General features: G+C 33.3%; 4 protein-coding genes across 5 annotated transcripts; 1 reads left to right on the top strand and 3 right to left on the bottom strand.

Moving 5' to 3' along the window:
* Window positions 1-382: 382 nt before the first annotated feature.
* Window positions 383-2512, bottom strand: LOC140825762 (33 kDa ribonucleoprotein, chloroplastic). Its single transcript, XM_073187711.1, has 4 exons — window positions 2049-2512; window positions 1385-1486; window positions 877-1185; window positions 383-792 (listed from the first exon to the last, which is right to left on the bottom strand). Exons 1-4 carry the CDS (start codon window positions 2448-2450, stop codon window positions 661-663), a joined length of 945 nt encoding a protein of 314 aa, XP_073043812.1. The 5' UTR covers window positions 2451-2512; the 3' UTR covers window positions 383-660.
* A 2670-nt stretch (window positions 2513-5182) lies between these two features.
* LOC140825761 (replication protein A 32 kDa subunit A-like) lies at window positions 5183-8522 on the bottom strand. 2 transcript variants are annotated; one of them, XM_073187710.1, is made up of 10 exons: window positions 8271-8522; window positions 7887-7997; window positions 7694-7791; window positions 7498-7539; window positions 7338-7415; window positions 6739-6817; window positions 6542-6634; window positions 6386-6461; window positions 5536-5604; window positions 5183-5450 (listed from the first exon to the last, which is right to left on the bottom strand). In XM_073187710.1, coding segments are annotated over exons 1-10 (753 nt in total). In that variant the 5' UTR covers window positions 8376-8522; the 3' UTR covers window positions 5183-5448. The 2 variants fall into 2 exon arrangements, with proteins under 2 accessions (XP_073043811.1, XP_073043810.1); XM_073187709.1 differs by having other exon boundaries at window positions 6382-6461; window positions 8271-8521.
* A 1249-nt stretch (window positions 8523-9771) lies between these two features.
* Window positions 9772-13142, bottom strand: LOC140828112 (putative HVA22-like protein g). The gene is made up of 7 exons (XM_073191093.1): window positions 12977-13142; window positions 12769-12834; window positions 12571-12669; window positions 11195-11251; window positions 11020-11083; window positions 10633-10845; window positions 9772-10213 (listed from the first exon to the last, which is right to left on the bottom strand). Exons 2-7 carry the CDS (start codon window positions 12798-12800, stop codon window positions 9935-9937), a joined length of 744 nt encoding a protein of 247 aa, XP_073047194.1. The 5' UTR covers window positions 12801-12834; window positions 12977-13142; the 3' UTR covers window positions 9772-9934.
* Window positions 13143-19509: 6367 nt separating this feature from the next.
* On the top strand, window positions 19510-20482 carry LOC140828111 (transcription repressor OFP13-like). The gene has a single exon (XM_073191092.1). It carries the CDS (start codon window positions 19602-19604, stop codon window positions 20130-20132), a length of 531 nt encoding a protein of 176 aa, XP_073047193.1. The 5' UTR covers window positions 19510-19601; the 3' UTR covers window positions 20133-20482.
* The last annotated feature ends 688 nt before the right edge of the window (window positions 20483-21170 follow it).

Here is a 21170-nt window from a genome sequence, read left to right as displayed (position 1 = left end):
TGTTGTACAATTTTAAACATTTGAGTTACACCGTTACCACCGGCTATAACTTTTGGTAAATCGACAAACGTAAGTCACGAGTTTGATTTTCATTGATTGCAAGGAATATAATTATTGATAGGGAGATTGTTGGGTGCAATAATTAATCTATGTTATACCGAGAATATTTCTCCTCCTATTTCAATATCATTAGATCTAGTAGTCCCTCACATTTTTATGAACATTGAAATATATGTTAATGATTAAAGAACTAACATTTGACCACGTCATAAAAGAAGAAATTCTCAGCATACAATAATCCCTTCTAAACTTTTTATTTTATCACTTAATTTCATTAAATTGACATATTGTATTATCTAAATATTTAAGGAAAAAAATGCAGTTATAAATAAACACAACGAACTTCAATATTGTTGGTTAAAGTCCAGTAACATAAAATCCAAGTCCCTCACCCATTTTACCCAACTAACATCTGAAAGTACAAATATTCTCCCGAGAATTACATTCTCTGCTGTCTTATCTCTATATAAAACTTACCAGAACAAGAGTCTTATGAAATTAGAGCCACCAGGAAGATCAAAACTGTTCTCCAGCACTCGGGATCACGTCAATTCTTCACTTCTCCATAGTCCAATGAAGTGCAACCACGTTGCAGACCTCTCAGGAACCAACGCCTGAAAGCATCTCGCCATTTTCGACACCACTTTCGACATCGTTCACGATATCTGGTGGAGGAGACACAGAAACTCTCTGCTCTGCTAAATTTAACCTCAATGGTCGTCCTCCCACCTCCTACATTTTTCAAGTGAAAAAAGAGCTTAATAAAAGAAAAAGATTCAAGATGAATGATTATAGCACAACTCAAGCGTCTCTTACCACTCCATTCATGTTGTTGAGTGCAGATTCTACTTCTTCTGCAGATGAAAAAGTGATGAATCCAAAGCCTCGGGATCTACCAGAGTCCCTGTCATAGATGACCTTGGCACTTAGGTACCCGGGCTGCGCTTCAAATGCTTCTCGCAAGCCTTGAGATGTCAGATCCCAGCTGAGGTTGCCTGCGTATATTTTGTGGGGGCTGTCCACAAATCCCTGGTAGCTGCTTCTTATCTGTGGAGACAATACTTCCCTCTCACCGCCCCTTGGTACTTCCGGGAAGTTCACCTTTGCCGTCCGACCTCCAATTTGCTGGAAAAAAACGACAATTTTAATTATCTTGTTAGGGGACTCATACCAAAAGTTACACCTGGTATTAATGGTACAATTTTAGATCTTTTAAACCACAGAGAGCCAAACTCACAATAAGTCATACTCAGATTCGCGTTCTCAAAGTCATACAGAAACTCAATTCCGCATAGAAACAAAAATATGACAAGAACAAACTTACAGCTCCATCAAACAAACGAATTGCTTCTTTAGCTTCTTCAACGCTACCCATTGTAACAAAGGAAAATCCACGGCTCCTATCAGTTAGCCTGTCATAGACAATCTTTATAAAAATAAAAGGTCGGTATCATTATGTGCTACAAAGAATGGGGAGAAACCAAGCTAATGTCATCAGTAATGTATCTTCCAAAATGAAATCCAACAAAATAGTTATGAATCCCTTATTTCTGCATTTTCATTTAGCAAATACAAGAATGCTAGTTTAACAACGATCACTTTCTACATTTAAAAAATCGGATGAAGCAGCCGGGGACAGACCCAACAAGGAGACCACTCAAATGAAAAGATAAGAAAATCAATGTGTAGGTAACTTTTCCAAATTCATTGATGCCAATGATTGTTGCCACTTGCCCACGGCCAAGAAGCATTCGTATTTGAACTCTATTGCATTCGTACTGAACTTTATTTGATCTATGTATTTTGATAATTGAGAAGCTTTTGGGATATAATATAAATAAGAGTGTCTGATTGTCAGCTATATGATAAATTGAATATTGTTTCTCGTTGTCGTTACACGGTTCATCCTTATTCGAGCATTTATTGACTTAATTGATTTGAAGTGTGTACAAAGATGTAGAGAAACCAAGCGAAGATAAAAGGCTAACCTGAACAGAAAGTACACGGCCAGCTTCTGCAAATATTTCAGACAACTGTTTCGACGTCATTGAGAACGGCAAGTTGCCCACATACAGCCTGCCCGCTTCAGCAGATTGACGCTGCACATTTTCTTCCTCTACGGAAACTGTTTCCTGAGCAATGCCCTCTTCTTCTTGGCTCAATTCAACGCCATCGAACGCTGTGGAAGAGAAAGAGCGAGAGAGGGACGAAAATGGATAGTAATTTGGATAATTACAGAACTTTCCGGTTGTCTTTACGATGATGGGTTTTGGTTTGTATGACAAGAAATGAAGAGAACTATGGTCTGGGGAGTTTGAAGGCAGAGGATGATAGGAAGCGCCGATGGACACGGCGGCAGCCGCCACTGAAAGAGGAGAAGACGCTGACATTTGGTGGTGACGATTGGAGTGGAACTTGCTGGGGGTGAACACGGGAGGATAAGGCTGATTGAATATTATATATGATAATTGCCTTGTGGTCCCAATAATAAAATCTCTTTTACTACATGTTTAGTAAAAATATCTTATAATGTGCTCAGAAATTAATATATAATATGACCATTATCAGTGATTTCATTATTTCATTTTTCAATTATGATCGTGTTCGAATTTTATATGAAATAATATCATCAATCCGTTATGTAGTCACCCGACTGGCAATCGGTTTAATTCTGAAATGGTAAAAATTTGTGTGAGACGATCTCACGGGTCGTATTTGTAAGACGAATCTCTTATTTGGGTCACCTATGAAAAAATATTATTTTTTATGCTAAGAATATTACTTTTTATTGTGAATATGGGTAGGGTTGACCCGTCTCATAGATTATGATCCGTGATACGGTCTCACATGAGACTCACTCTTTTGAAAGATACGATAGCAAAAACTTGTGTAGACGCTCTCACGGGTCGTATTTGTGAGACAGATCTTTTATTTGGGTCATTCATGAAAAAATATTATTTTTTATGCTAAGAGTATTACTTTTTATTGTTAATATGGATAGAGTTGACCCGTCTCATAAATTAAGATCCGTGAAATGATCTCACATGAGATTCACTCTTAAACGAGATCTAGACATTGGTTGATGAAACTGTTTCGATATTGTAGGATATCAAATTGAACCGAATTAGAATTATTACTTTATCTGAAACCGAAATGGAATTGAATCTGATTTAAACATGTAATTTGAATAAATTATTTAAATATTTTTTCAACCGCTGTTTACAGTAAAAAGTTATTTATAAAAACAAAATAATAAAAAATTGAATATATGGTCAGATAGGATTCAACCGGACTGATTAAAACATTTTTTGAGCAGTTTTTTTTTCTTCGGCCAGTGTCTTTTTTTTTTTGCTATAAAAATTCAGTGATAATTTTTCCCTTATAAATTACGTCGATTGTGTGCTTAACGGAATTCTTAATTTGATTTGATACTTTTCTGTCGCATAACAGAATTTGAGGGAATTGCGCTGAGTATCAGTAATTCGGAATTTGATTTTTGAGAATTGTGTTGAGTGTCTAAATTTGAGAGAATTGCGCCGAGTCTAATTCGAATATCTGTTTTTTCTTTTTATATTAAATTATTTTTTGTATATTATTTCTGACAATGTTTGTAATATGAAAAACTACAAATATTTTGATTATACTAATACTCTAAATATTAATCTCAAAATATTATTAGCTAAATTTAATTACTATAAATATTATTTAACTCCAAATATTATTAACTAAAGTTAATTACTATAAATAATATATTTAAATTATTGTCATTAGTATAAATAATGTAATTGTTTAAATTTACCGTAACTTAACAATGAAATGTTTAAAAAATGTTAAAAAAATTGTAAATTCTTTTCTAGCTATAAATAATTGTTTTCATATTTTAAGAGGAACATGAAAATCTTAATTTGTTTAATTCCAACAATGTTAAAAAAATTTACCGCAACTTCTAAATCCCAAAACAATTAAGATTCCCAAACAATAATAAATTCTTTAATTCAATAGTATGAAATATTGTTTGGGAAATAACGTTATTTTATTATTGTTTAGGAAAGAACATTTCTTAATTTTTTTAAAATTTTGGAAATTAACGACGGTTTTTGGTTAAACCGTCGCATTAAAAAAAGTTACCGTAACTTCTAAATCCCAAAACAATTAAGATTCCCAAACAATAATAAATATTTTGATTCAATAGTATGAAATATTGTTTGGGAAATAAAGTTATTTTATTATTATTTAGAAAAGAACATTTCTTAATTTTTTTTAAAAAATTTTGGGAATTAACGACGGTTTATTTTTAACCGTCGCTAATAGCAACGGTTTTATAAACTGTCGCGGATAGCGACGGGTGTAGTTAAACCGTCGCCGATGTTCCTCTTTTTTCTAAAAAAAATTAAAATCGGATTCTTAGAATCCGTGTCAGTCTGTCCCGGATTCTGACCGAGACAGTGCATCCGGAACTTCAAACTTCGGATTGTCATATTTTCATAATGTTTTAGAATCTGTTATATTTTAATAATAAAGTTTTAAAAATATATTATTTTAAAAAAAAACCGTTCGAGTTGATCCAATATGATTAAAGATGACAATTGATTGGGTATTTATTTATTTATATATCATTTATGACTTCATAAAATTGTGTTGGTTGATGATATAATGGAGTTCCAATTACACGTATAGCTAATATTTGGAAGTGCGTTAAAATGGGATTAATAAGTCCTAGGAGATCTTAAAATGTAGAGGAAATACTCAAACGTGTATAAAAGACGTACCGAATTTTCTAGGCAGGATAAGGCCCGTCACCATGTTTGGAAAATCAAGAAAGTAATTTGCACGATTTTTTAAGTATGAAAATTCTTCTACCCTTTCAACAGTCTGGAAAAGGAAAAGGGGCGACGGTTTACAGTTTTCCACCACAAATTTCAAATTTAGTCTTTGATATTTTAAACATCTGAGTAGAAAATAATACCTTGTAACTCATGACAACATCAAACAATAAAATTAATTAATATAATGCATTAAATAAAATCTTATCAAAATTCTGATTTTCTTTATTTATACACCCAAACAAATTTTGTTGGTTATTTGAATCTATGACGATTTAAAAGAGGATTTAACTAAGGACTTGTGTAATAAGCAAACATTTGGTATATCTTTGAAACAACGAAACTCATGCATTAGCAAATTGTGTAAAAAAAAAAAACATTAATATGTTGGGAAAAGGAGGGAGAGACACAAATAAAAAACTACATATATCCAATACAAGCTTATATTTCCACTAGCCGGAGTCTACTCTAATATTAGATTTCTATCCGTTGGTGGTCGACTTGTAGTGAAACTCATCGATAGTTGAATAAACTAGGCCTTCTGATTCCAGAGATTCAATAGCTTCTCTGTAAAGGTAGCAGAAAAGTAAATCATGAATAATGTTTGAAGAGAAAGTAGATAGGAGGAACATGAGCGTGGGAGAGTAGTTACAAGAGCTTGTGCTGAGGTACATTGAGTTGTTGAGCAAGTTCGTTGCGGTGGACTCCTTTTTCTCGTGCGCTGCAACGTAGAAAAACTTTAAGATGAAGACTTAATGTATTTTCCAAGTATATGGTTGATGATGTTAATAGATTTAGACCATCTAACACAAACAACACACAATTTCAATAGAATGTGACCGCAGGATAGATACTGATGTCTGTCACAAGTACTCCATTTTACAACAAATAGAGGCATACACTAATAAGTCACCGTTTGGCGCGAACGAAAAAACTCTTGTCCTTGACTCATTCCGCTTTTGGCTTGAGTTCAACATTACTTCGAGTTAAAAATAGATATTTATCAACCTATCTCACGAGCCAAGCAGTGACTAAGAATAAAGAATGTCACACACTAGTGGACAAAAGGAAACAGTAAACTCTCCACTAGATATAATTATTTCTAATGATCATTGTTATATTTAATCACGAATAAATCCAATATATATTACACTACAACAAACAGTTATTGGTATAAACCTTAGAACCTGCCAACGGATGCTGGATTCGTAGGAATTTGTATACAGACCAAAAATATATCAAAATGACGGTATTCTATTGAGTACAGATATCATCCAGAAACCGCACTGGCCTTGGAATAGTAACATGTTCTAAACTTTACACAGAAATCGCACCAATGAAAACCAAGGTGTGATTTCACTATATTAATATAGCATAAGTCTGGCATGAGCATGTTCTGGAACATAGACTTAACATAAACACTGAACAAATTTCAGGAAAGATGCAGAAGAAAACTAAAAAGGCATATGTAGATGAGCCAGCATTCTGTACTACTTACATACAAGATGGCTGCTGTAAATAGTTTAAGATAAGTTTATCAAGGCCCTTAAGTCCATCCATGTTATATTGTACGGAATACTGAAAAACACAAAGCATCAACAAACGTGATCAGAAAAGGATAATAATCAAAATATCATTAAGGTGTCGGTATACTTTACTTGATTTGAAGGGGTAGATTGGTGACCCTTATACGGGGTATTAACAGCTGAATGTGGTGTGTGACCTGGAACTTGGACAGCATCGTGCAGCTTCTACATAAAAGTACGATCCAACATAAACACATGACTCCCTGTTTCATATATTCTCCTTCAATTCTACACTTACCTCGATAGATTTCAATTAACTTACACCATACCTGTAACCTGGTATTTTGGCAGTGCACATATATGCAATCTGCGAAATGGTTTGCAATCTCATTGTAGTCTGTCACAGGCCTGAAAGAAACAGCATGCACAATAACGAACACTGCAAGTATGGAAATGTAAAGATGCAAAAACAGAAAAATGATTCCACCCCACAAAATTTAATTAGTACAATATCAAGTTACCATCAAACAATTCTTTCATTTGTGATTTAGGACAAAGACAATTTCGGAATCAAATAGATATCTGGTCAAAGGAAGTGAAACATGGAGGTAATTAAGATGCACCAAAACAGTCGATAATGTGTCTAATTAGCGACAGAAAGATCAGCAATGAAATAGCACGCAATAGCAGATAGCTGTAGATTCATGATATGCAATTTCCACGAGACACTTAACATGGAGTCAGATAATGTATACCAATATGAAATACAAATGCAGGCTCCTAATTTCTTCTGATTGGGGCATGTGGATACAGGTATATGAGCACATGCAGGGAAACAAATATAATTCACAATACATTCATTTCATGCAATGGTTGAGTTTTTAAATAAATGGCGCAGCAAAGATAATCAGATTCAAACAATCCATACCTGACAGAGTAGACCATTAACTGTTTTTTGCCTTGAAATCCCTTCAAGTGACCGTGAACCTTCACATACATGCCATTTCTAATCACAAATCATACCAAAACCAAATTAGAAACAGGTAAGCGTTATTAAAAATATTAAATGAATCTGAAAAGAGTATTACGATAATAGCTCCATCTCCTTGGTATCAACGGCTTCATTTACCCTAAAATGCATGCAGAGAAAAAAGTAAGGCATCTTTCACCAAGAATTCGTGACAAAACACAAGATTTTCACTACGAATTTAAAATTATGTTTACTTTCAGAAAATCTCGACAATTCTAGTTCACTGAAAATTGAAGAAATGGAGCACAAAATACCATCTGTGGCAATCAATGCGACCAGTTCCATCATCGAGCAGAAATGAAACATCAGTTACCCTTTCAGTTTTCTCACATAACATTCCCACCAGTTTTACCTGCGCACAACATAATTTCAAAGCATCATCAATAGATAAGAGTCATAATGAAAGTTATTTAAACATCGATCATATTTATTTAAAATAATCCCCACATTGTTCACATCAACACCATCAATCAGAAAATTCGCTTTGTCATCGGTAGCTTGAAACGCTGCACTTATTTGCTTCACGGTTAAAGGCAGTAACGCCTGTGCTTCACGATTCTGCATAAAACCCCAGAAACAGAACATTAACATATTGCTTCAGTATTTTGGTGCTACCCATTAAAAGAGAATAAGAACAGTCAAAAGGAAAACCGAGAACCCTGGAACCTACACCGGCTGCTTAGATTTTTAAATTTCAATACCTTAAAACCAATTACATAAAAAACGCAGCTAAGGGCTTTCACGCAAAGCACCGAAAACTAATCAAGTAAGCGTTCTATCAAGTTCCAAACAACGAGATGGATACAATTTTACTGGACTTTATGAGCAAACCTTGGCAGGAGAAAAGGAATGATCTGCAGTTTGAGTGGCCTGAGAAGGCATGAAACCTCCGCCGGAGAAGGCGGCGTTGCCGTCGAATTGGCTGTTTCCATACATCTCTCGGTGGAAAAGTACGGATTCAGATATCTACAGAGACAATTCCACTGCGGACCAAAGATGGAGAATCAGAGGGCTTGGAAATTCCCGCCCCCGTGAGTACACGAATACGGGTAGGGCCGGAATGCCAATGGACAGGGAAGTTGGATGACATTTAGCCCGTTATTTAAACCCGAATCGAATAGGAAGAAGCTCAGCCCCATAAAAAGGCCCAATCTGAAACGTCGATATTTTGAACTTTGTCGACCTTTTTATTTATACACAACTTTCTTGTTAACATTAATATAATAATAATAATAATAATAATAAAAAAAAAACACACATTTGTTGATCTATAGGTCATGCTGGTAAGCAAATATCTTCAAATCCCAATGCTCCTAGTCTGATGGTGGGTCAGGATGCCTCGGATGAAAGGGGTATGCGGGTGAACAAAAGGTTATAGGGACGACATATTTGTTTTTCGGTTTGACGTCTAAATCAAATAGTGGTTAGTAAATGTGGAAAACAAAAGTAATGACTGGAAAAAAAATGTTGTGCGTGAATGAATTAATTACATACAATACCTGGGTATTTATTGACACAAATAAATAATGATCATTTTATTGAATAAAAAATACAATTGTACGATTATGATCGTTGTCTTTCATTATTGATAGCTGTTAAGATTGCAAACCAATTTTTCGGTTTCCGATCTGATTGTGAATTGATGCGACGATCACTTGAGACTTTGTTGATTGATCCTTACTGATCTGATAAGCTCTTGATTTGACTATCACTCTTCTTCATTGATTTAGTGCACGACTTATTACTCCGATCTGTTTGAATTTAGCTGTTCTTCTCTTTTAGTACTTGTGCACTGACCAATTATTTGTTCTGCTTTTGTTTCTGATGTGATAAATATGCTGTTCTTTATCACTGGTCTTTATTCCTTCTAACTCTCTTTTGCCGCTGTTTATGAAGTGTACTTGCTAGTTTAATTTGTTCTTGATCTGATGTAATGTTTGATATTTTTATTGAATGATCTTGTTGGTCTTTGTTCGAGTCTTTCTTTGTTGAATAAATAACTTTTGAGTGGTATATATGGGATTGAACAATCCTCCTCCCTTAAGCTAGCTTTTGATGTTGAGTTAGGTCCAAGTACCATTCTTAACATGGTATCAGAGCCCGGATTCCACCGTTACCCGTTCTGCCCATAATTGGGTCATTTGTAAACTCCACGCTCCAGATGTTCATTCCTAGACGTGAGAGGGGTGTGTTAATTGTCTCATATCGGTAGGATAAATAACCTGAGAGTTGTATATATAGTCTTAGACAATCCTCTCCTCTTGAGCTAGCTTTTGGGGTTGAGTTAGATCCAAGTTCCAATCTTAACAGAAACTAGCTAATATTTCAATCTTACAGTTTTACTATTAATGAATTGAGATCAGACTTTTTACATAGAGGTCAAATTGAAAAAGAAAAAAAAATACAAAAAATATAAAATAAATAAATTTGAAAAACTTTACAACAATCTCATTTTTTGCAATCTTCCAACTCTGGATTCATTCATATCCTTTAATTTAGTAACCGCCTTTGGAGTGACGAGCTCTAAGATTAAAATTGTGCTCAAACCCATTATTAATGCCCAAATCAGGAATGAGAGAATCCTCGGGTCGGATCAAGTGTGATTGGTGGTGAAGATGAGGTTGCATGGATTCCGAGATGGGTGTGTGGGTATGGTAGGCGGCAGGCGGAGGCGGAATTGGGTGAGGCCGCTGCTTGTTGGGTCTATTTCTGCTAAATATTCTGGTCAACATACTGGGCGGGGGAGCTTCCATTGAATGTTGACCTTCAGTGTTCTGCCAATAATAGCCGTGATAGAATTTTAATTGGCGTGGCAATGGCAAAAAATAATCATGGTAAATTATAAGGTAAAAATGAATTGAATAGAGAAGTTGACAACTAAATATTTCCAAACTATATATATAGCCATAATCATTTTTTAAATGAGAAAACAATCGAAACATATCACGACACGTATATAGTTTATAAAAAATCATGTATCACTAATTATGTTTGTTTTTATGAATACGTATTATCGGTTCTAATCCTGCAATTTCAAATTCTCTAACTATCATGTCCCACTATTGTGCTTAGGTTCTAATTGAGACCGAAGCAAATTGTTCTGTCTCAAATTCAATTTAATAAAATAAAAATATATTTAAATAATTATTCTATATTGTGGTAAGAATTAAAATGGGAATATATATATATATACCTGAAAAGTGGATTCTGTTATCTTTGCAGACTGGGAAGTGACAAACTGAAAAAACTGAAGAATCTTGGTGGAACTCAACTCAGTGCAATTCTGCCAGAAATAAATGGCCAAGTTCCACGCCCTTTCTCTAAATTCCCATAAGCTTCTTTCAATATCTATCTCATGCTTGGATACATACGGCCGCAACAAATTCTCGTACACAAATCCAGTGCCCTAAAATATTCAATATTCGACTCAATTTTGTTTTAAATCATTATTGAATATTATACTATACCCTTCAAGTTTTTAAAATTCAAATCTGATATAGAAAAAGACTCTGTCACGATCCTCGTAGTAACATAAAAACTTTGGAACTTTTGTATGACTAAATTACGCAATCAAGTTTACCTTTGTGTTTGGATACCACAAGAAGATGAAGAGGGCCAGCTTCACCTCGCCATACATAGGCAACCTGTGGACGAATTTAATTTTTTTTAAAAAAAAATTAAATTTAATTAATGAACTCAGAGAAAAATATTAGATGAATCGATCGAATTGTGCAGAGAGACAGCTATTAACATACCATGAAATAAATGTATCGCCAATTCTTTCAAGAATGGTTAGCACTGCGATAATAATCCTGCAAAAACAATAATCACTAATTTGATAAATGGGTCGATCAAGAATAATAAGATAAGACTAGCAATTTTAAAAAATAATAAAATTCGATCAATATAGATTTATTGGTTAAAAATATAATTATTTAAAGAGAATAAATTCGAATCCTATAATTTATTACAGACGACATGTTCTACATGGTATAGAAAATTTACTGCACTAAAAAATATTAATCACACCCCAAGAAAAAAATAAAACAGTCTTTTTCATATAAAATATATAATAATGTTTTGTTCACCTAAAACCTACGTCATTGTCTAATAATAATAACACTCAAAGTAAGTCATTGTTTAATACCAAGTTGACCAATATAAACTTTTTTGGTTAACGTGACCAATATAATTTAAAATATTCAATAAATAAATATATTCTTAAACTCAAAAAATTTGATTGGCTCAATGCTTCCTAACATGCCGTGTCAAATTTTGGAAGTACTAAAATATTTTTATCACAGCAATTTTCAAATATTAATGATAATCCAAATATATAACAATAATAATAATAATAATAATAATAATAACAATACAATAAAATGACCAACACATCCAAATTTGTTAAGACAAAAACTTGTGTAAGATGGTCTTACGGGTCATATTTTGTGAGACAGATCTCTTATTTGAGTCATCCATGAAAAAATATTACTTTTTACGCTAAGGGTGTGTTTGGTTGATTGGATTAAATAAGGATAGATTAATAGTCAAATATTTATCGTTAAAATTTTAAGATGTTTTAATAATCATTTTGATCCGATTTAAGATCCAATTTTATTAATCAAATAGTTATCCATAAAATTGGATCTTAAACGGGTCAAAATGATTATTAAAATAATTTAAAATTTTAACGATAAATATTTGACTATTAATCTATCCTTATTTAATCTACTCAACCAAACACACCCTAAGAGTATTATTTTATATTGTGAATATCGATATGGTTGACATATCTCACATATAAAAATTTGTAAAACCATATCACAAAAGAGCTACTTATTTTTTAAACTATCCAATATATCTTGATAACAATTCTGGCCAATGATAATTCATAAAACGGTTGCACATTAAAATAACTAAATTAACTCCCCAACCAAAGAATTTCTCTAAATAATTATAAATAATCTTATGAAAAATGAGCACTAAAACTCTTGATTTAATATAAGCTTGCAATTGTGTATAACATCTAACTGAAAAAAGAAATCGAAAAAAGATTGCATAAGCACACAGTGATAAAAAAATTATTGCACGCATATGATAAATTATTTAAAATTTTTTGCCTAAAACATACCAATATTGACACCAAAATCTGAGTTCGTGAATGTCAACTCTGTTCTTCTCCAAAGTTTTGAAACACTGCAAGGCAGGGTAGGCGTATCCAAGAACCAATCTACAAAAATCAGCCATTAAATTAAACTTCTGATTTTTCTTCACTAAACTCATAATCGTTCACTGAATATTCATTTGGATTGAAAGGAGGATCACATACATTAAGGTTGTGGTGACGAATTCGCCGATCATCTTTGATACGTGCAGAAAAACTTTAGCTCCTTTGCTGAAATATTATACGTATGAAACAATAAAATATGAAGCGAAAACATTCAGAATTCGGCGTTATTTTTCGGAAAATATAACTTCGTTTGAGTTAAATTTGTGTTTTGCAAGTAACATAATTCAAGCGTTCAAGAAAAATATACCTTAATGTGTGGAAGGAAGATGAATCTTGTTTTGAGAAGTAAAATATATCCCAGAAATTTGTAATGGCAAGAAAATCAAGAGTACAAGTCTGGTAAATTGTAGGAAGATATGTAAGTGTATATATATATAATATAAAACTTGGAAGAAAGAAGGAAATGAGAAGGTTTCTTGGCAGGGACGTATGTTCAAAATTATTTACGCGTGATCCATGGCAGGATTCTTCTATTTGAAGGTTTTCACTTTCTCTGTGAAGGTTGAATCTGTCTTTTTATGTTTCTAATGACGAATTATGTATTAAAATATCGCAATTATGTCATCCAGGCTAAATAAATAAAAATAGTGGGATTAATTGACCTGGACTTTTTCAAATGATACGAAAAGTTTCGTTCAATTCTGAGGTTTAGAAATAAATATTGTTAATATAATCCCCTCTTCCAGAAACCAGAGTCCATGTTGGATTTTTACCCGATTTATGAACGAACAATTATACATTGTATAAAAGGTGGGAATTATAAATTTGGTCATATATATTTATGTTTTTTTTTATTTTTAATTATCTATTATGTCAAATTTCAGTCTTAGTCTATTATTTTTTTTGTTGCAATTTTGGGTTTTTTTGACGTGAGGTTACCTGATACTTACGTGGCTCATATGTGGTATTACATAAACATTCTTTTAATAAATGATTAAAATTGCAAAAAAAATTGAAATATATATGATTGGGATCAATTTTAACAATATGGAAAAACAAAATTCCAGAAAACTGATGTATATAATGTGATGTCTCATACTTTTCTTAGTCTTGTTTCTTTCACTTAGTGCAGAAAAATTAAATAAAAATTAAACATAATGTACCGCAACTAACATATCAATGTCACTATGTCAGACATACAAAATAACAAAAAATTATTATTTTTTTAACTCGAGGGAACGCGGGCACTTCAAAGCTCTGTGTATTGTTGTGTTCGCTGAGGCAGCGCTCCAATGCCCAGAAGACAACTTTTAGTATAATCTGGAAAACTCATAAATTCAAGACGCAACATAATTCGAACCTTTCATCAATACACATGGTCAAACATGCCTAGAAAACATATAACATAGGACACACCTTAAACCATAAGATACACAAAAACGACTCAATTATAGATCAATGTCATCAAGTTTGTGTTAAAGTAGGTGTCCTATAAGCCAAATACTAGTTAGAGCTTTTGTTGACTATTTGTAAAACAATTTTTGTTTTGATATAATTTACATTCTTTTAGCAAAACCTTTATATGTTAACTCGGCATGGATAAAGACTTTGAATGTGTTTTATTATATAAACCGTGTTCCAAAAAACGTCGTTTAGGTGGTGGGAAACCACTTCCTCGACTTTTGGATAGAGGCATCACCGAATTACTCGGATGTCGCGTTGGCTGATTTCTCTTTTTTTATAAAAAAAAAAACTTGAATTCTCTGACACCATCGACAATGTGAAGTCCAAGATCCAGGAGAAAGAAGGCATTCCTCGTACCAAGAGCGCCTCATCTTCGCCACAAAGCAGCTCGGGGATGGGCGCACCCTCGCCGACTACAAAATCCAGAAGGATTTTGCGCTCTACCTTGTCATCCGCCTAAGCAGTGGTGCCAAGAAGCCCAGGAAAAAGACCTACACCGAGCCCAAGAAGATCAAGCACAAGAAGAAAAAGGTTATGATGGTCATACTCCAGTTCTACAAAGTGGATGATTTGGGGAAGTTGCAGAGACCCAGAAAGAGTACCCTAACGATGATTGTGGTGCAGGTACTTTCATGGCCAATCATTTTGACAATTGCATGTCCACCATCTATCGTATTTTAGAACAATGATATAAAATATGATATCGTACATTTGGTGATTGTCATGAAATACATATTTAATTAATTTATATTTTTTATCGTTCATAGTCGATTCAACCGTCTGAAAGAAAAATAAATATCGTTTGAGCATGAAATTCAAATATGTGATATTGTATATATACAACGCTTCATTGGTATGAACATAGAAATATTTAAACATAAAGATGTGTGCTTATAAGATGAGTTCATCGAACTACCTCTACTCGAAATTTCCAAGTCGTTGCCATTTATCAAATTGATAAGTATGCGGTTGTGGTTGTACATTGATAGTCCTTATCATGGTTCGCCGGAACGGCCGTTATGCGGCCGGAACGGGAACGGTAGCCACCGTTCCAAAGTTCCAGGCCAAATCGTTTATTGTTTTGTAGCGGCGTTCTACGACGTTTTATCGGACGCATAACAGGAGAACGGAACCGGAACGGTGGCGCGGAACGGGTTGGTGTGGAACAATGTGGATTTATCAATTTCCCTACATTAGGATTGGAAGCTTGGAAAAAAACGTGTGTACTCTACTTTTATCTTTTGAAAGTTTAAGAAAATTTTCCTGCACAACTAATTTGAGATGTTGAACTCTGCAGATTTTACTTTGATTTCAGCATGACTTATGTAGGAGCAGGAATAATTTGCTCCCACACAGTAAATTTGTCCTTGCTATTCGGAGCTGTTCTTTCTTGGGGAGTCGTGTGGCCGTTGATCAGTGAAAAGAAGGGAGATTGGTTCCCTCGAAATCTCAAGGAAAGCAGTATGAAGAGTCTCAATGGTTACAAAGTAAAGCACTCATTTGATTTATCAGGTTTCACTCACTTCTGATTAAAATTTAAATAATTGTGTCATGTTCATCTGCAGGTTTTCATATCTATCTCCCTTATTCTTGGGGATGGTCTTTACAATTTTATCAAGACATTGTTTGTCTCAACTAAGAGCATTTACACTACATTTAATGTGGATCATCTTAAATCAGGTGAATCAGAACTTTTACTCACAACCCTTTCTTTTTTCCCCACCGCATAACGGGAGAACGGAACCGGTATGTTATAATTTTTAGTGTGTATTTCTTATCGTGCTATTATTGTAAAATAGTTTTGTATTGATATATCAATTTGTAATAACTTCATATATTTTATTTTTTAGTATGATGTAATTTATATTTACATTTTTTTACCAATTTTTTGAATTTATTAATTTTTTTATACAACCGTTCCGCAACATAACATTGGAACTAGAACGGTAGTTGACATTCCAATCACCGCAACCGTTCCGGCGAACCATGGTCCTTATGACCCAAGATAACATTGATGCTCTATATGCTAGTGTTACGTTTTGACTTGTTTATTGACAGCATGAGGGTCATCAAGTGATGGGATTTGGTATAATTATGACACATATAAATGACATACATTGTAGTTGAGGATTCATCATTCGTCTATGAACTAGATGTCATATGTGATCTATTAAGAGCATAGTGTATTTGTTGGGTGTAATAATTGTCCATGTTTGGTAGAGCGATCGAACTGTGGTGCTTGAACTGTTGTGCGGTTTAAAAGATTTGAGTTGTACCATTACTACTAGCTATAGCTATTGGTAAAGCGGTAAGCACTCGGTCCTACAATTGGTATCAGCGCCAAGGTCACGGGTTCGATTCCCATTGATCGCAAGGAGTGCAATTATTGGGAGGGAGATTGTTGGGTGCAATAATTGTCCCTGCTTGGTAGAGCGATCAAACTGTGGTGCTTGAGCTGCTGTGCGGTTTAAAAGATTTGAGCTGCATCATTACCACTAGCTATAGCTATTGGTAAAGTGGTAAGCACTCGGTCCTACAGTATTTAGTATCTGGTCAGAGTAAGATACGTTGTTTAGGAAAATGAGGTTTTCTAGTTGTAGTTGCGATGCCATTATGAGTGGGCAAAGATATATGCGATGAAGAGACCTTATTGTATGCTAATCATGATTGATTGATTTTGCAGACAATATCAGTTATACGTAGAAAATAATAAGACGCTGTTACTAGAAGCTCTTACTATTATTTGATATGTACAATCAGAAAAAAAGTCGATATTCTTAATAAAAAGCAATATGTTACAATTAGAATAAATAAGACATAGATCGGACTTTTACACACAAATATTCAAACACATGCATATTTATAAAGTTTCTATTTTTTTATAATTTCTATTTATTATTTTCAATAAAAAATCAATTTAGCCCCTCGGAACATTTCATGTCCATTGACCATATCGTATATTCCCAAAAAATACAAAATTGAATATGTTACGTACGCATTTAACATTTTTGTTTATTTATTATTTTTATTTAATTAATAAATAATTGATAAATAAATTTAAATATTTATATTTATATTCGATAAATATATGTTATGTTAAAATACAACACGTGATTATTTTTAGATATGCTATGATCCTCACTAACCTATCTGTCTATCTTATGTTAGGCATGGTCAGCTTCGAATTCAATAATTATTTCAACCATTATTTATTATAAATATTTGAAAATATATATAATATTTGAATATATATATATATATATATATATATATATATATATATATATATATATATATATATATATATATATATATATATATATATATATATATATATAATTATTTTAGCTCTAATCGATATACTTAATTATAGAATCATGTAATTAGATCGGTCTTTAAAAAAAAAACTTAGACTAAATGAGATTAGACGTTTTGAATGAAAGTGGAAAAAACTATCAAAGAGTCGATCATACGAAGAACGCGTCATAAGCAAATTAAAAAGCGCAATTTTTTGACAAAATAAAATGTTCACATTTTCAGAGTGTTCTAGACAATTAGAAATTCTTTAACCTGGGGCGAATTTCTTTTCTCTCAACATATAATATATATTCTTTTAGTCTTAAATTATAATTACGCTTATATAAATTTTTCTAACTAAAAGTATCTAATTTATTATCTATATTTATCAATTTAGTTATAATAATCTAACATATAATATCTACAAGTACATCAGATAAAATCTTAATAATAATTTCTATCGTAATTAAATTTGATTAGCAATTTTGAATAATATGTAACAATTTAAGTTATTAATTATAAAATTTCATGCATATATACAGTTTAATAAAACGTTCAATATATTTAATATACATATTCATTTAAATTTCAAAATTTATAATATTTGATCTCGATATTTCATAACGCTGTATATTTTATGCGAACCTTGAATCAGAGTCAGCCATGAAGGTAATTCCTACAGTACAAAGTTAAAAATATGAAAAAATTTAATTTATGTTTTGTCTAAATCATAGAGTACACTGCCAAATATAAAATGTCAGTTTTTGTCAATGAGTGCTGGTGACAGTGGATTTAATGGGATTTAATTATACTTTCTCAGACGTATAATAATTGTTTTCATGTGGGGATTAGATTCAAATTATATATATGTATATACACATATATAATAACTGCAGCTTCTGACAAAGAGAAGCTTCGTAATCTTAATTATTACATGTAATCTTGCGCGCGCGCGCGCGCACATATAAAATAGTCAACAGATCTGATATTTCTTAAATTAATGATCCCAAGAAAATCACACCTAGTTTAGAATTTCAACGCCTAAATTGACAGCTTTTCATATAATTTGTAATCCCGCCCTCTAAATTTGTTAATTGTGAACATGTTTCGATCTATCCTATATTTAATATCAAGAGACATTTTGTTAATTTCTAAAGTATAACTTGAAAATAAATCACATATTTTCATTAATTCATTTTCAAATAGTCAGTCAATACAATGTTCATAAAAATTGATGAAAACATACAATTAAACTATTCTTTAGTAGCATCATTCTTAATAACTTCATTTGTTAGACGATGAGTTGATTTGTTCGACGCTCTTCTCACATGTCGAAGTGATATAAAATCCGAAGATTCCAAGCAAGATCTGATTTCCATAATGATCCACTCATCTGGACTACAATCTTCACTAGATTTGATTACTGTCTGAACCACCTGAATTGAATATGAAAAAATTCAAACATTCCTAAAACTATTATAATTATCTAGCACTGAAGAGAAGCTCATCGATTATCTAAGTATCAACCGCGTGAGCCAAAAGTGATTCGATCCAAGTGAAATAACTTTAGAGTGAGAGTGGTGAGACAATTAATGACACAATGAAAATAATGAGAAGTTGAGGTAATTCTTGCAAGCCCACAATTTAATCGCTCAGATGCTCTGCAACTATATATGCAAAATATCATCGCTATACTTTCCAGTATTTTCCTGCTTTTCATAATCATGGTCAATCATTTTCCGATGTTGTTTTCGATCGATCAAATAATTTGTTTTATTTGAATATATTAAGTTTAGAAAACTATAACTGATAGTTGAATTTGATTTTCTCGTATTTAATTAGAAGATAGTTTTTTTTTTTAATAATGTTTTTCATTTAATTGGATAAATTGCACTTACACGTCCACATTTCCAAATTTGGAGTAAACAGAAATTAATCAAAACCACCCTTCCATTTGTATGAAAAACAATGTAAAAATAATATTACCTCACTCAATTTTCTTACACACAGACTTGCATGAAAGGGTCCCTCAAAGCTCACGTGAAGAATATAAGCATCACCACATGCACTCTCCAGACTTCAAGTTCAATGCTTTGCAATAACTTTCTACCCTTTCCACAAACTCTCACAAAAACACAGTGAAAAAGGCATCCATTCCTCCGAATTCCACAATGTCCGCCCCCAAGAAAAAGTACATCAACCTCAACACTGTGAGCGTCAACCTCGGCTGCAGCAGCAGCTGCAGAGGGCTGAAATTATCCTCCCTCTTCCATCCACGGCCACGGCGTCACCGCGCAAAATACCCCGGCCACCACCACTCCACCTCCTCCAGCTCCTGGGCCTCCACCACCACCACCTTCTCCTCCGAAGACACTGACTCGGACATCAAGAGCCTAAAGGCTGTCCAGGGATTCGGGCGATTCGGCGGCGAGAGCGTGGCGGTAGAGAAAGACTCCGACGACCCTTACCTCGATTTCCGCCAGTCCATGCTGCAAATGATCCTGGAGAAACAGATTTACTCCAGAGATGATCTGAAGGAGCTGCTCAACTGTTTTCTGCAGCTGAATTCGCCCTACTACCACGGAATTATTGTCAGAGCTTTCACAGAGATCTGGAATGGGGCGTACTCGTCGGCTAATTATGGCAACGGCGGCGGCGGCTCCCGTAACATGCACGGCATGTGGATGTATCAGGATAATTAATGACTGCTGGTAGTGATTATCGACTAACTCTGTTTAAATTGTCACATGATATTAATTAATTCGCCAGCTTTAATTATAGTTAATTACTGTGTTTATCCTGATGTTTAGCGTTGTATAATTAATTTAGTAGTCGAAGGATTGATTTTCACAGCCTTTTTTAAGACATTCAACTAGTTTCCGTCGTTATTTATCTTCCAATAATATACATATGGAAGATAAATAAATGCACATTAATGTCTTCAAAAATTCTGTGAAAATTGTAATCATATATATATCTAGCATGTTGTAACAGACAACTGTATTAATGAGCGAATGTTGATTTAAATTTTAGTCTATGTTATTTGGTTTGAGTTCTCGCGTGGGCATTTTCTTGATTTATCCATTCAGTTTTAGAAGATTAATACAGTATTATTCAAGTTCAATGAATCATTCTCGAATAGAAAAATTCGTGCTGAATTCGAAGCGATGAGTGTTTGGATAAATTCGTGTATCTAATTCATTCATTAATTACGAAATTGATTAATAAACATATACATGAAAATTAAATTATTTAATTCATTCATTAATTACGAAATTGATTAATAAACATATACGTGCAAATAAATCAAAATCAAAATCAATATTAATATTAAGAGTAGGTCTCATGTGAGACCGTCTCACGGATCTCAATCTGTGAGACGGGTCAACCCTACTCATATTCACCATAAAAAGTAGTACTCTTAGCATAAAAAGCAATACTATTTCATGGATTACCCAAATAAAGATCCGTCTCACAAAATTTGACCCATGAGACCGTCTCACACTTGCCTAATATTAATACATCAAAATATACGATTTGAAAATCTCTGGTCAAATAGTCTCTCGGGTGTGGAAAGATAGACGTTGGGATTGGGGAAAAAATTTATTATTTTCTGGAACCCCTCACCCTATCCCTACAGTACTGTCATTAACGTTAACAATTTGTCTTCATCCGGCGTATCCACGTGTCGAGGTCCCATTCGTTTATCTGCTTGATTGTTCTTAATCTATTGCATGTGA

Source organism: Primulina eburnea, chromosome 3 (genome assembly GCF_022965805.1).
Source record: "Primulina eburnea isolate SZY01 chromosome 3, ASM2296580v1, whole genome shotgun sequence".
In the NCBI taxonomy this organism is placed as follows: Eukaryota; Viridiplantae; Streptophyta; class Magnoliopsida; order Lamiales; family Gesneriaceae; genus Primulina; species Primulina eburnea.
Note: the sequence above shows the minus strand (reverse complement) of the source record. Positions and strands in the feature narration are given on the sequence as shown.

Coding starts and splice junctions, on each gene's coding strand:
- LOC140825762 (XM_073187711.1), bottom strand. CDS start 2,450: ATGTCAGCGTCTTCTCCTCTTTCAGTGGCGGCTGCCGCCGTGTCCATC. Junction 1,186..1,384: donor TTCGTTTGTTTGATGGAGCT/GTAAGTTTGTTC, acceptor GTTTTTTTCCAG/CAAATTGGAGGTCGGACGGC. Junction 793..876: donor TCAACAACATGAATGGAGTG/GTAAGAGACGCT, acceptor TGAAAAATGTAG/GAGGTGGGAGGACGACCATT.
- LOC140825761 (XM_073187709.1), bottom strand. CDS start 8,375: ATGTATGGAAACAGCCAATTCGACGGCAACGCCGCCTTCTCCGGCGGA. Junction 7,792..7,886: donor ATGGTGTTGATGTGAACAAT/GTGGGGATTATT, acceptor TGTTGTGCGCAG/GTAAAACTGGTGGGAATGTT. Junction 6,635..6,738: donor GCCAAAATACCAGGTTACAG/GTATGGTGTAAG, acceptor ACTTTTATGTAG/AAGCTGCACGATGCTGTCCA.
- LOC140828112 (XM_073191093.1), bottom strand. CDS start 12,800: ATGATCGGCGAATTCGTCACCACAACCTTAAT. Junction 12,670..12,768: donor TTCGTCACCACAACCTTAAT/GTATGTGATCCT, acceptor TGATTTTTGTAG/ATTGGTTCTTGGATACGCCT. Junction 11,084..11,194: donor GGCGATACATTTATTTCATG/GTATGTTAATAG, acceptor ATTCGTCCACAG/GTTGCCTATGTATGGCGAGG.
- LOC140828111 (XM_073191092.1), top strand. CDS start 19,602: ATGTCCGCCCCCAAGAAAAAGTACATCAACCTCAACACTGTGAGCGTC.